The sequence below is a fragment of the Scylla paramamosain genome, chromosome 14 (genome assembly GCF_035594125.1).
Source record: "Scylla paramamosain isolate STU-SP2022 chromosome 14, ASM3559412v1, whole genome shotgun sequence".
In the NCBI taxonomy this organism is placed as follows: Eukaryota; Metazoa; Arthropoda; class Malacostraca; order Decapoda; family Portunidae; genus Scylla; species Scylla paramamosain.
Genome location: NC_087164.1, coordinates 25,227,423 through 25,242,319, shown reverse-complemented (window position 1 = coordinate 25,242,319; position 14,897 = coordinate 25,227,423). Strand labels below are relative to the sequence as shown.

The 14,897-nt window shown below is 37.0% G+C and overlaps 1 protein-coding gene across 1 annotated transcript in view; it reads right to left on the bottom strand.

Moving 5' to 3' along the window:
* Nucleotides 1-3,397: 3,397 nt before the first annotated feature.
* The window catches only part of LOC135107058 (amyloid-beta-like protein), a 79,818-nt gene continuing 68,318 nt past the window's right edge, over nt 3,398-14,897 (bottom strand). The window contains exons 4-12 of the mRNA XM_064016661.1: nt 12,742-13,097; nt 12,446-12,559; nt 11,513-11,767; nt 10,822-11,012; nt 10,298-10,416; nt 8,921-9,126; nt 7,798-8,070; nt 7,300-7,446; nt 3,398-6,740 (exon numbers count right to left, since the gene is read on the bottom strand). Of these exons, the coding sequence (XP_063872731.1) occupies nt 6,633-6,740; nt 7,300-7,446; nt 7,798-8,070; nt 8,921-9,126; nt 10,298-10,416; nt 10,822-11,012; nt 11,513-11,767; nt 12,446-12,559; nt 12,742-13,097 (1,769 nt within the window). The 3' untranslated portion in view covers nt 3,398-6,632. The remainder of the gene's footprint in view (nt 6,741-7,299; nt 7,447-7,797; nt 8,071-8,920; nt 9,127-10,297; nt 10,417-10,821; nt 11,013-11,512; nt 11,768-12,445; nt 12,560-12,741; nt 13,098-14,897) is intronic.

The window sequence follows — 14,897 nt, the reverse complement described above, 5'->3', positions numbered from 1 at the left end:
GTGTGTGTGTGTGTTTGGTAAAGACAATTACTTAGACTCTCTTTCTCTCTAAGTAGTTAGTTGCTTCTCTGTCCTTATGTATGTTGTGAGAGAATATGGGAGAGAGAGAGAGAGAGAGAGAGAGAGAGAGAGAGAGAGAGAGAGAGAGAGAGAGAGAGAGAGAGAGAGAGAGAGAGAGAGAATATAGGGGGGATCCAGTGATATAATCATTTCATACTCAAGAGAATAAAAGACAAGCATCTAATTATTTATTTTTCAACTTTCACCGCCTGTTTCTATTCCTTCTTCCACTATGTTAGTGGTGGTGGTCTTTCTGTTTTTCTCTCTTGTTTCTCTACATTTGTATCTGAAAAGAAAAGCATTGTATTAGTGAATCAACGCCTATCATATGTGTACCTCTATATTCACCCCCTCAACATTCCCTACTCCCTCCGGTACCTCCCTGCTCGCATCCCTACACCACAACACCCCCATCAGACCCGGACATCCCCCACACTTGCATCTAGTATCTTCATGTATCACAACACACACTATAATACCCCTGACAAGCTTCTACCATCGCAGCCCTTCACCGAATCACCAAAAAAGTTAACTTGTATCATACTTAAAACACACCAAAACATCCCTAAAACACAGCCAATAAAGACCACGCTGTTTTCAAGAACCTTAAAACACACCAAAGCATCCCCATAACATCCTAAACACATCCAAAATGCAACAAAATACCCCCAAACACACCTAAAAGTTCCTAAAACACACTGAAGCACCCCAAAATACCAACACACACCTAAAACATCCCAAAACAATTTTCAATAATTACGAATGTTATTTCATTATAATGAATTAAAAATTATGTAGAAGATAAAGTAACAACATATATAATTCCTTTCAACGATTATCATTCTGACATTTTGACAGGTGGAACACGTGGCGCGAGCGACTTCATGTGTAGTTGTGATAATTTTCCTGAATGTCTTCGCCATTACCTGCTCCTCGGATTTATGGTAAATATGCGTGATAGCTGAAGGTGTCGTAGTGGTGTGAAGAAACTGTGGTACATGAGGGACGTGTGATAACGGGAAATCAGATGAACAGTTGATAGTTTCAGCACCGCCCATTTCATTTTGCTTCATTGGATGAGATGACTTTTCAATGATAGTAGGTGATGTTTAGTGGTGTGGCTGTGTTGCACTGGGATAGTGTTTTGTGTGGCCAGTTATAATCTTAGAAGTTGAAGCCTGTTTAATAAAATCTTGGGACTCGTTTTCGCTTTTCGTTAATAGCAAGGGCAAGGAGATATCGCCGCGTAGAAGTTTGTCGCGTGGGTAAATAGTACACATGTAGCCATAGTCTGTACTATATTTCTGCTAATATGGGCAACTACTACTACTACTACTACTACTACTACTACTACTACTACTACTACTACTACTACTACTACTACTACTACTGTCACTACAACCACTGCTATACCATTCTCCAACAGTGAGATTCACACTTACCTTGACATGTTATCTGACATTTGCTAAGTTTTACCAGTAGCGGCCCCTTATGTATTCTTCTCCAGAGCAAGCAAACTTGGAGACCTGGTGGAAAAACGAGGATTAAGGGTGGGGGAGGCCAACATAGGCTAAATTTGGGAAACCTCAAAAGTTTAGAGAAAAACATCACTTTTGGGATCCTTAAACAATAGTCATCAAACAGAGAATATCAACAGGAAGGATTCTGTGTATGTGTGTGGTGGGAATCAATGATGGTCTTTATTTTCTTGTGGGATTTTGATGGCCATTATTTTCAATGAAAAAATCTGTGACCGTATGCTGTAATACTCAGTATTGTTGATAAAGAGAATGCAAACTTGATTGCATTGGCAAGATAGTAGTCAGAGCATTCGCCAGTCATAGAGCAAGGATGGTCATTGACATGCTAACACAGATCAATTGTGATATACTGTTTGGTATAGGTGAATGAAATCCATTGCCACACCAAGGATTTGTGTGCATGATTGCAGTCAGATGTATGATAGCATGAAAGTGGCAGCTGTGCTTACCCCACCTTTTCATTACCTTGCCTTCTAGTGCTTTTGCTGCTGTACATAGACCACCTCTGGTATCCGCTGCCTTGTTTCTCACATTATTCCCTTCTTTCCAAATATTTGAAATTTCCAGAAGATATTTTGATATTTTCCCTCTGCCTCCATTGAATCTCCTTTTCATTTCTTAATATTTCTTTGTATTCTTCCTTCAGTCCATCCTCCTTACTAATGGAATATAGATTGTTTGCTTTGTTTTTACTCTTCCTCTGTTTTGATAGCCTATCATTCAATGCCTTTTCCTTTTTATGCAAAGGCACACATTTCTAATTATTTGTCCAATATTTGCTTTTTACTATCTGCTACCTTGTGTATTGATAAATTACTGCTTTTGAGAATTGTATGTATTTCCTGTTTCTTCATATATTGGACTTAATTCACTTTTTTTTTTTTTTTTTTTTATGTAGGAGGGGCACTAGCCAAGAGCAACAAAACTGCATTTAAAAAAAGGCCCACTGAGGTGCTGGTCCCCGAACAGAGTTGAAAGTGGTAGTAAAAAATTACAGGATAAGTGTCTTGAAACCTTCCTCTTGAAAGAGTTGAAGTCATAGGAAGGTGGAAATACAGAAGCAGGCAAGGAGTTCCAGGGTTTACCAAAGAAAGGGATGAATGATTGAGAATACTGGTTAACTCTTGCAAGAAGTGTTCAGAATAGAAAGGATGAATGCATCACTGAATGAAAGCAGAATACTAGGGACCCCCAGAGAGGTGAGTTTGCTTCTTTGTCAGTGAAGGTAAAGAAGGCAAGTCAGATATGATTTCCACAGCCCACCATGGGTGGCTGGCTTTGAGTAATACTTTTTCTCTGGATACTGTTGACAAGCTCACCCCTTTGTTCCTAGTGCCTCATGTATGCCTACCAGTTAATCTATCCCTGACAGTGTTTCTTAAATTTACATTCACATTTCACATCGTGCTTACTTTCTTGTTTTGAGTACTTCAGCATCTAAAAGAACTTATTTTTCCTCAACTGTCTTATCCATTCAGGTGCATTGATTTCTCTATCTCTCATTGGATATTTACAATTTTACCTACAACTTTTCTCACTTTAAGCATGGCATACCTTTCTTTTTCAATTGTCCCTTACTGAATCATGACATCTAGATCCTTTTTACATATCATTTCACACTTCCCACTTATGTTATCATTATGTGCTGCTCTCCATGTACATTCAAGCATCCCAGTTTGAATGACTTTCTCCTTAGTTTTAATTCAATAAGAAGATTGAAGCACTGGGAGAAAGTCTTTACTGTCCTTTTTCTTTGTCATTGAAAACCTGATATGAGTTGGTAATTAAAACAACAATTTCTATTTTTTTGGTACATTTATTCAGATCAAGTTCAATCCCAACTCCCATGATACATTACCATCAATTCACATTCTTTTGCAAAAATACTTAAAACTTCATCAGCAGTAGCCATAGATCATTACATACATACTGGCCAGATGGCATGGGAGGTGAGATGCATGGGAGGTCACTTAACCTGCTAGTGTGTGAGACATGTACAGACTTAAGCTACAGTGGTTAGAGAACACTAATGACACATTCCACAGTAAGAGAGGAAAAGAAGGATGACACCTATTATTATTTTATGATCAATAAATTTTACAATTTCATTTGTTCAGATTTGAGCTATTGGTTTTGCAAATCAATAGCCCAAAATATATCAATAATTGAGAAGCAACTATAAACACTTAATGAATTTTACTTTCCCCTTCCTCCTTATATGTGATGTGGCTGGCCATTCAGAGATGCAGGTGGGCTACTCTCTGGCTTTTGCACATTTGACTTCCACAAAGAAGAAGCACTTTTCTTTTTAAATAATTCACAGTTAATGTCAGTACTTTCTAATATCTAAGTTGTGACTCCATTTTACTGTCTAGCTAAAGTAATACCTACAATGATGATTTCTCCTTGGCAAAAAGAAAAAAAAGGAAAAAAATATATAGGACGACATGAAAAAGCAATGGTATGAAAAGAAACCATAAGAAACGAGCTGTGGGATTAATGAGGTTGATAAAAAAATATGTATTGAACTCGTTCCAGAACAGCTTCTGTGAGACATACAGAACTTAGAAGAAAGAGCATAAAAATTGACATGCAACCAAAGGTAAAGCAGTAGTCAACTCAGTACGCCGATGGAGGGGAAATCCTGCGCGCCATGATGAGAAACTTGAACTACAGAAAGTCATATAGTATAAAATGATACAACTCTATCATATATGACACAAAACCCCTGTGCCACTCATTATGTACATGCTCAATATATATCTAAAGGTTTATATGCTCTGAGTGGTGGGGTGAGTTTAGCTAGCTCTTATGTACTGCTCCTATTATAATCAAACAACAAACTATAGCAATATATACCAGAGACTTGGAAAACATAAGGAATGATGCAGGATCCTTGATATACTTTGGTTATCACAAAAAGGAATGGCTTGATTGAAAGTAATTAGGGTGACTCGCATTAGGTATGTATATGTTTTTATTTTTATAGTCAGGAGTTGAGTTACGTTATTTGTGGCAGTCATACAGCATGGCTCAACAGTCCTATGTGACAAACCTCTAACCTGTATTTATAATACCTGTTGAAAGTGATATCCAAACTCTTATCCTTCAGGTCATGCTAAGACTCAACATACATGTAAAAGTATATGAGCAGAAGGTGTGTAGAGGAATCCATGTTAATTACTTCCACACAACAGCTTACTGAAGGCAAGCGGCAACACTTAACTGTGCACGTACAGCAACACTTACATTGTACGCACACACATAGGGAGAGGAGTACTGGACTATGGTTGGTTATTTGCTCACCACCAATAATGACATTAATTTATCTAAGTGAGAACAAATCTCACTTCTCTTTTTTCATCTTTCCGCACTCCATGAATTAGTTTTACACAATTACATTAGTGCACTAGGAATTACTGAGAAGTACAAATTTCTTCACTTTCATAAGTCCAAAACAAAACAAAAACAATTCTGTACACCTCAAACAATTTGTGACTTCCATAATGCAGTGGAGCTTGTTTTTTGCTTCTGAAGGTCAGGTTGATTAACCATATTTATAACTAAAACAATGGATCAAAAATATATTTATATATGTATATATATATTTATGTATAAGTAAAAAAATCTTAGACCTAGAAATCTACTTTGGACTTCATTAAAACAAAAGAATGTCTAACTGCACCTTTCTGAGATGGAAATGACAAAAATATAATTTATTCTACGAATTAATGAGAAAAATGTCAGCCGCCAGCATAAAAATAATGTGTCATGAGACCACTTAGACCTTGGTGCTGGGCTGAGAGGATTGACCCCAGCCTCGCAACACCAACCCGTTTCCAGTAACTGTCCGGAACCTCTGAACTCCTGTAGGTGCTCAGGCCAGCCTCTTGTTACCACCCAGCCAGGTGATCAGATCTACCCCAGGCATGGATACAACACTGCCTCTCCTTTCATACATACTGTCAACCAGCTAAACTGTAGACTTGTTCGACTTTGATGAGGATGAGTGTATAGGGGCATTACCAACACAGGCTGATGGAGGCAACATGCACAAGAGACTCTACAGAGCACCTCCAACATTCAGACTTTCTTCTCTGTTACCTCATCTTGTAATCACTTATAAAGGCTTCTAAGTTTTTTATGTCAATAAGGTAAATTTAGGACAGAATGATGGTAAAACCTATTGTATGCTACTGTAACAAATTATTGTATTCTGGACATATTACATAATTTACAATGAATTACAGGACAACTACCACATGTACCCAGGAGTCAACATCCTTAGCTGGTTCAATTTCAACATGACTTCTAATGCTCATTTCATGATAGCAAATTAATTAAAGCATTAAAATCATGTTAGGTTAAGCTATCCCAGTGTGTTGAAAGTCCCAGACTGGATAATGGTAGTATTAGTGGCTAAAAAACCCAATGGCTTAAGGCTTGAGTTGCACACAACACTTGACTGTGCATCTCAGAATCAGGACTTGCCGACTCCATGGAATGTCAAAGTAAAAACAGTTGAAAAGCTTAAAGCAATGCATTTTATCTACTGCAAGAAGGTTCATGAGCCTGTGAATTGTTGTAAAATATTTTAAAGATTACACTAAAATGAAAGCTCAAATAAAATTAATTCCAGGTTCTGAAGTTTTGCACATTTACTTCTTGGGGTTACTTAGGAGAGCTCTGATATTAGCCAAGATCTATCAATTATATATGAAGTTGGTTAATGACTGCCTTAATATTATAGCAAATACTGAATTGACAACTAGTGATTCTGAAATGACAATGCACATCATCAGCACCTGTGAGCTTGACTTTTCTGTTCACAAGTGGTATTCCAACACTAACCCCCTCTTGGCTGACCCCAGTCACACCTCACCTCACTTTAGAGTCAAGTATAAAGATTTTCTAGTCTTAGCAGTCAGCCTGACAGGTAAATACAGATGCATGATTCCTTTTTTGGGGGAAAATGGATGAATTGCTGCCCTTTCTGTTTATGTGGGAACAAAATGTTCCCCCCTGCACTGCTTATTTCTCCTCAAAATATTTATAAGTGGGGTTCTCATACCCATTGACCTGCATGTTGGCCACGTGTCGCTCTTCAGGTGTGATGGCCTGGTCAACCTCCATGAAACCCTGGTGGAAAAAAAAACATTAATGGTGGTGATGAACTGAATGACATATACTAATGTAATCTAACTCTATGATTTCTTCTTTGTAACTCTCTCAATGCCGGTGATCATGAACACCATTCTAGCCATTCTAGTTTTGCAAACTTCCTTCCCATCAAGACAACACTGTTGTCCTATTTTATAGACTCTTACATCCACAGCATCTATTCTATCTTTATATATTCTCTGTGTTACCTCATTTCTTCCCATTCTTTCCACATAACCAAACCAGTGCTGTGCTTGACAACCACCACCATTTTGCAAATCATTCACCTACCTTTAGCAAATATACAAAGTTTACCATATTTCACTATTCATTATCATTCACCTACCTTTAGCAAATATACAGTCTACCATATTTCACTATTCATTAACTCTACAACAGAAGCATCTTTTAAAGTACTTATTTTCAATGTTTGATTCCATATCCTTGACCTTTATGATAAATCTAAGATATGCATACTCATTACTTAAAATGTACATAAAAAAGATTCAATGTAGTAATGAATATGTGCAATGCTAACCTGACTGTGTGGGTTGGTGCTGTTCCTGCGCCGCAGAACCACGATGCCTACCACCATGGCCATCATTAGTGCTACACCAGCGAAGGCTAAAGTGAAGTATACTCCACGGCTCTCACTGCCTGATGTCTCCCTCATCACACTGTAACTCTGTGGGGATAAAAAGAAATTAATAGGGTTGGCTCTAAAGTAAATTTAAGTACAATATGTGTTTATGTATAAATGAATGCAGAATTCAATCTTTAGATGCAGGCAAGTGTTCTAAATTTTGTAGCCATAGATACAAAGCTACTATAATTACAACAACTTGTAGGTGCTCTTGAAATTTTGTTTCCAAGGCTCCTTTTCTCATACATTAAATATAAAAATTGATAAAGCCAATCTAAAATAGCAAGGTTTTAAAATGTTTACTAGTGTGTCCCTCAAAATAAAACAATGAAAGATTCCACACAAATAAAACTCTCTTCCTCAGTGTCGCTACATTGAGACATGCACACTTACGGCCTGGTGGGAGAGCGGGTGGTGCTGGACGTTGGCCACCTGCACATCATCAGTGTGGTGCACCAGGAGGGGCTCTGGCCGGACTGAGGCATTGGGGGTTGAGGCATTGGGGGCTGAGGATGCTGCTCGCAGACCTGAATCTGCTGTTGGAGTATCCAGCTCAACTGGGTCCTGGCTGACTGACTCACTATCAGACTCCTGGCTTTGACTGGCCTGCGTCATGCTACTGAACTCTGGCTCTTCAGGGTAAGTATCCAAAGAGTCTGTGTAGTCCTGCAAATTTAATTGAAACTTTTAGTAAGAGGAATTCTTATAAGAACAAATAGAACTTATGAAAATATTGTTAGCTTTGGACATGGCAATAATTTTAGAGTGAAATGAACCACACATCCAGCCAAAGACATGCTTTTCATGTTTTTCATCCATTCATCTTTGGTTTTTCTTTCATGTTTTAATATTTTCCATTTTGTATTTCATTGAGTGAGGTGAGACTTGTTAATGTATGTATATACCTAGATGCCTTGTCTTGGTTACCTTCCTTCAAGAAGAATATCAGGCTGACATGTAGATTTATAGTTTGTGTTCTGTACTCTACTTTTCATGATAATTTTGCTATTTTACAACTTTCAATAAACTTGTGATGTCACAGATTATTTTGTTGGTGTAAACATTCTGTATTGGAGTCTGGAAGATGTTTGTGGCAAGCATATTTTGATCTTCAAGAGCTTCACATACATATTTTGGTTACTTGGATCATCAGATAATTAAGCAATGAAATTGCTTTATTTTTTCATACTGTTGAAAATATGCTGAGTACAACTATCTTGTATTTTCAGTATCTTTGCTGAAGAAAGATCTCAATCTTGACAGTATTGATGGTGCTTGTTAAATATACTAAAGAGTGATCTATAGAAACCAACTGATACCACTGGTATGTGTACCTTTACTAGAATGCTGGATCTCATTGAACTCCCATATCATGCAGGATAAAAGTATCCAAGTTTTACACACACACACACACACACACAATTTACACACACGCGCGCGTGTGTGTAAATTGTGTGTGTATATGTAAATTGTTTTTCAAAATATCATCAAAACTGCATTAAAAATCATGCTTTACCTCATCATCATCATCATCATTATCATCATCATCATTGTCATCATCTTCATCTTCATCAGATGCCCCAGGAGCATCATCACCTTCCTCATCCTCCTCTTCATCATCATCATGATCTGTGTCATCATTGACGTGCTCCTCATCCACCTCCTCATTCACAGTTTCATCGCTGTTATCACCAGACACATGGTCCTCCTCACTCTGCACATCTGTAAGACACACAAAGATGAATGCAACTACCCTGTTGCTCTTCTCTTTAATGCTTTTTTGAGCATGTGAATAAATCTTCTAATGCTTGGGCATTATAACTAGGGGACTAATAAAGAAAACTGATTAATAACTGTAAAGCAGTTTTAGAAAAGACACTAATCAAGTTAATCTCAGAAAAAAAGGCGGGGAGTTAAAAAAGGACTGGATTAATTTTAATTCCATGGGAAAAAATCCAGTAACTTAAGTAGTGTTTTCTGAATCATGGCATCGATGATATGGAGGTTAAAATACAACAAGTTGAATGTATACCATGTACATCTTATAAAAGGGAGCAGTTCTAGTGCATATTCATAAAGGATAAGGAGACAAAAGGAATTGGCTGCTGAATATAACTGGAATATTGATTGAAAGAACATGGTGGAATATTTATTGAAAGAGCACAAGGAATTAGAAAGGACAAAGATGATGAGGAATAGGGAAGAGGTTTACATATTGGATGTTTAATGTGAAAATGGCACTTCAGAAAATGATGACCAAAGAGAAAACTATATGATATGATAAGACTAGATTAGAAATCAATGTGTTATATATTATATATCTTTGGAGTTGGTGTGAGGTTACTGAATATTATGCAAAGATGCTGATGAATGTGTCAAAGTTAAAAAGCAGAGACATTGTGATATGTTAAAAGTTAAGGTTGGATCTAATGACACTGAGGATGGAAAGAGGTCAAATGAGGTTTTCCATTCCTGTTTGTAACCCAAAAATATATATTTTTTCCTAATAGTCTTTCACCACATTTTGTTATTTAGGTATTTTATATGCCTTTTCTAACAAGTAATGTTTGTACAAATTGTCCACTCTACAAATTACAAAACCATTTCTTTGATGATAATTATTTTACTGTTAAGTCTACCCTGCTATCTGCAGCAACTTACTTTGTTGGTTTCATCTTGTATAATAGTAGCAATAATTTAAGAAGGAAGCTTTTATATTATACTTAATATGAAAGAAATTAGTTTGTGTTGATGGAAAAAAATTGTAAATGAGGTAATTTTATTATTATGTATATAAATTGGCAGTAGAGGAGGCATTTCCAAACTACTCACAGAAATGTGATGAATGTAATCAAAGTAACTACAGAACTCATAGGAATACAAAGCTACTAACCAGTAGCGAGTGGCAAAGGAGCATGTGTGGACAGCTCAGGGGGAGTGGAGTATTTGCTACGCAGAGCAGCGGAATACTCCCGCATCAGTCGCCCAATCTTGGCATTCAGATCTGGATGCCTGAAAAATGTCCAAAATATGTGAGATTTAAAAATTCACGAGTAAACACATGTTGCGGTCATTTAGATGTAGTTTTCATATAGTTTTGTTAAAGTAGACCCTATGAAAGCTCCAAAACAGTTAAATGTAGCTAATAAGTGAAAAGGCTGAAATAACACTTATCTTTAATCTGTCCCTTAAATTCCTGATAGCATTTACTCTTTAAAATGTATTGGTATACTGAGGCAAAGCATTCCTCCCAGAATGAAAGGAGATATAAATATTAACTAAGGAATATGTTATGGTATTGCACATTATCATTAGTTTTATAAGATAGTGAAGTAAACATGGCTAAGAAGAAAATAATGTAGTGCATGTCAGTTGTAGGACTAACCTATCAAAATGAGATATGAATAAATATTTTACCTGGCAAGCATGTTGAGGGACTGGTTGACCATGCGCTCCAAGTCACTGAGGTGCTGCAGGGTAGAGTCACGCTCACGATCGGCTGCTTCATAGTCAGAATTGAGGAGGTGCTTGTAGTGAGAAACAGTGTGGTGGCGATCCTTATTGAGGGCACGAAGCAATTTCTGAAGACACTTCTGGACACGGTGTGTCTGGAAAGTTTGTGACCATCAATATTTACACAGCATAATACATTTGTGATAAGAAGCTTAGGTATTACATTTTTTCTTTGTGTCAGGAAGACTAGCCAAGGGCAAAAAATTGATAAGAAATGCCTACACATCAGTCTCCTTCAAAACAAAATCAGGAATAGAGGAATAAAAAAAACTTGGACAATTTAGTTTGCTATTCTTCTCTTGAAACAGTCCAAGTTATAGGCAGGAGGACTCATAGAAATAAGAAGAGAATTTCAGAGGTTATCAGTAAAATGGATGAAGATGCTGGTTAACTCTTCCATTAGTAAGGTAAATACAGTAGTGGTGAAAGTAAATTGAAAGTCTTGCACAGCAATTATTAAGTTCAGAAGAGTACTAATGATGGCAACTGATAAAAGATAGTAAGAGATACAACACCAGTGGATGAGGGAATCAAGACATTCTTTTAGAGTAGAGGAATCAGTGAGGTGAGAAGCAATACAAAGTGAGAAGCTTACATTGGGCTGTTTCTCATTAAGGGCTCGGGTGTAACAGGTCATTGCTTCCCTCTTCATCTCATTGATATGGGCAACAATGCGTTGCTGATGGAGAGCAGTTAGTTGATGTCTTTCTGCCTCATTCTCTGCTTCCACAGCTTCCACAGTTTGTTGGAAACGTTGAGTCATGCGATGCTTGAACTCTTCAGCACTGTGTGGGTCCTTGGCACGCAGGTCCTGGTAACGCTCCTCCAGATCAGACCATTCCTTCATGATCTGTTATAATGAAAGCATACCATGATGAAAATGACTGCTTTGTACTGGGAGGTCTCGATAAGGATTGTATTCCTATGCCCTTTCATAACCTCAGTTTGTAAGTTATGACTTTGTATATTCCTGAAGGTTTTGTGAGTCGGTTTTTCTTGGCAAATTATAAAATATAAACATTACAGCAAGCAATGAGGGATAGCAATCCCAAATTTGACAATGGTTTCAAGTTTTCAATATTTTGCAACAGGCTTAAAGTGTGATTTCTTATATGGTACTTTCAGTGCATTCTGTCCCTGGACCAACCCTGAGTTATCGTTACTTTCAGGAGTCCACTGTTGTAGTATATCATTCAAGTGCTTGGGTTATAGATACAAATTAAAATTTCTTCCAACATTTTTAAGATATAGTATTTTAAGTTTTCATTAACATGCACATGCAGAGTACAGATACTGAATAAAGTACCACTGCATTTTTAAGTGCTACTGTTTTCTATTAGTCCTCATTTTCTTCTTGAAAATTTGAGCTTTCAAGGGATGACTGTAGGTTGGTTATTTGCTGGCAAAGAAATGCAGATATATTGCATGTTTCCCTTCTTATCAGGAAGCTGTTAACATAGCATTTTCAAATGAAAGAATTTTCAAAAGATTAACAAATATTCACTTAAGATAAAGTTAATGTACTCACCTTGGACACCTTCTCACGGTGACGCTCCTCAAGCCGCTGCTCCGCCCGACGGAAGGCATCGTGCTCTTCATGGGGATCAAATCGGCTGAAGTATTCATCCCTGGCACCAACCTCCTGCATAGAATGAGAAAGAGAATTTGTTACTATTGTGTTCAATAATAATTGCCTTTGGATAAATTTAGTCAGGATGTAAATTGCCCAACTGCATTTTGTTTCATTCTTAGTATCTTCCTCAGCCACATATACAAGTACATCATATTTTATATAAGAATAACAAGTGTGTGTGCTATGCTGACCTGTGGTGTGGTAGTGGTGGGAATTCGAGGTGTGGGTGTTGGGGTGGGTGGAGAGAGAGACTGGTGGGCATGTCGGTCCATTTGGGGGAGGGCCACTGGTTCTTCCACCTCCATGGGACGTGCTTTACCATGGTTCTTGTAATTTTTGGGGCAGCAGACAAATTCTACCCCTGAAAACACGTCAATGCCACATGGCAGCAGCATAGCAAATGACTTGAGAGTCATCCTGCGGGCGGCACATGCATGGTCAGCGGTAGTGTTCCAGCGGTCAAACTCCCAGCACCTGGACTGGTTGTGGATGTGGTCAAAGAGGCAGCCCTCAGGCACCAGTAGGGCATCAGACTGGAATGATCCCTCTGCAAAAAAATGGGGAAAAAAAAGACTTTTATAAATGACAGTTTTATAAAGGATGCTCACAAATATGGTTTCAAAAATTGGTCTTGGGCACAGCTTAGCCATCTATCCCTATTCTAATTTTTCTTCATTGTACTCTTTAACTCTAGAATAAGATCAAGTTGATATTAAGCCAACATCATGGTCACAAATTCATATTAATTTTAAAGTTTCATATTCATCACTCAGATTGTCTCAATAATGTATATTTTTATTTTGACATACTGACTGACATTATGTGGTTGATGATATACTGATTCAAATGTACTTCACCCATGCACATCTTGGTCCTTTCACTGTCCTATCTTCCTTTTTCTTTGAGTGCTACTAGCTGTGTGTCCTTTAATATGTATGTAGCAGATGAACCTTTGTTATGTATCTTACTCGTGTGTTTTTCACTCTCATGAAGCTTCATTACCTATTGCTATTGTACATGTTTCTTGTCTTATTCTGATTCAGCCTCTCAAGTATTCAAGGTGCTACATTTGATCACCACTACTGCTATCATTATTACCACAAATTCATTTTCCTTTCCTTAGCTAGACATAGCAAATCTTTGAGTGTTGGTGCCAAAGAAGGGCAAATATACACCTTAACATGCCCACATGAAACCACTCTCAAACCCCTCGTATATAAAGAAAAATTCCAGAGTTGCTATTTCAAATCTTCCTTATACTGTCAAAGCTGCACAAAATATATCCCAGTACTAGTATGATAATCTTTAATATTACAGTATGATGATACTGTAATATGTAGTGTACTCTGGTATTTACCCAAATAACAATTACCTAATTATAAATTAAAATTGAGTGAAATACTTTTTCTGTTTTTATTATTTTTGAGGCAAAGAACACTTCAGTGTAGTAATTTCAATAAATGGGAGTAACTTGTGTGTTATTAGTTAATAATGACTAGCCACCATTTTTTTGCAGTAATCTCCTGCTTTGAGTAAATCCTCTAATGAGTGGATAATTTTTTGGGAAATTCCATATAAAATGTCTGAATGTCTTAGTTATTTCAAGTTGGGTGTGTTTCAGATGGGCTTTTAAGTTTAAAAAGTTGGGTGTGTATCAGACTGGCTTGAAACAAAAACATAGTGTTCCATGTTATATTGAATATTGCTATTATTTCATATTTACTAGAAAACCTTAATATTAGCCACTGTACATTATTAAAGTACAAGTTTTCTCTTGTTTAGAATGGTGTGTTCAGGATTTTCATTTCTATCTCATTTTTGTATTGGATATGTATCTAATTCATGAATAGGTATCTGGGGCCCTGAAAGCATCTAATTTAATTGATATCCCAAATATGATTACTATCTGATTTGTAGTGTTAAAGCAATACAACTATAATTGAGATCATGGGATACCAAATATTAGATTAGGAACATGAAAGTCACATTTTGCTGATCAGTTTCACAAACAAATTTAGTTATCTAAACACATGGATAAAAACACTGGATGAATTCTGTTATATCTTGATGTGTACATTTCAGTTATGTGGGATGTATGTTGTAATGACTTTGCTTGCCATACCTCTGAGCTTACAGTTTAGTCAGATATGGCATACATTATCTTACAATGACTATAACTAAGTAGTAATACAATTGTATTTAAGCAAGTGAGAGAAAATATCAGGTTTTCAATGTTTTTAGTGTACTAATTTGTCGCATGTGGATGATAAAAGCTAGCTTAAGTGCACATATCTTGTACTATAGAGACAAAGAAAGAACAAACAGCTGGTGGCCCTCATGTGACCAT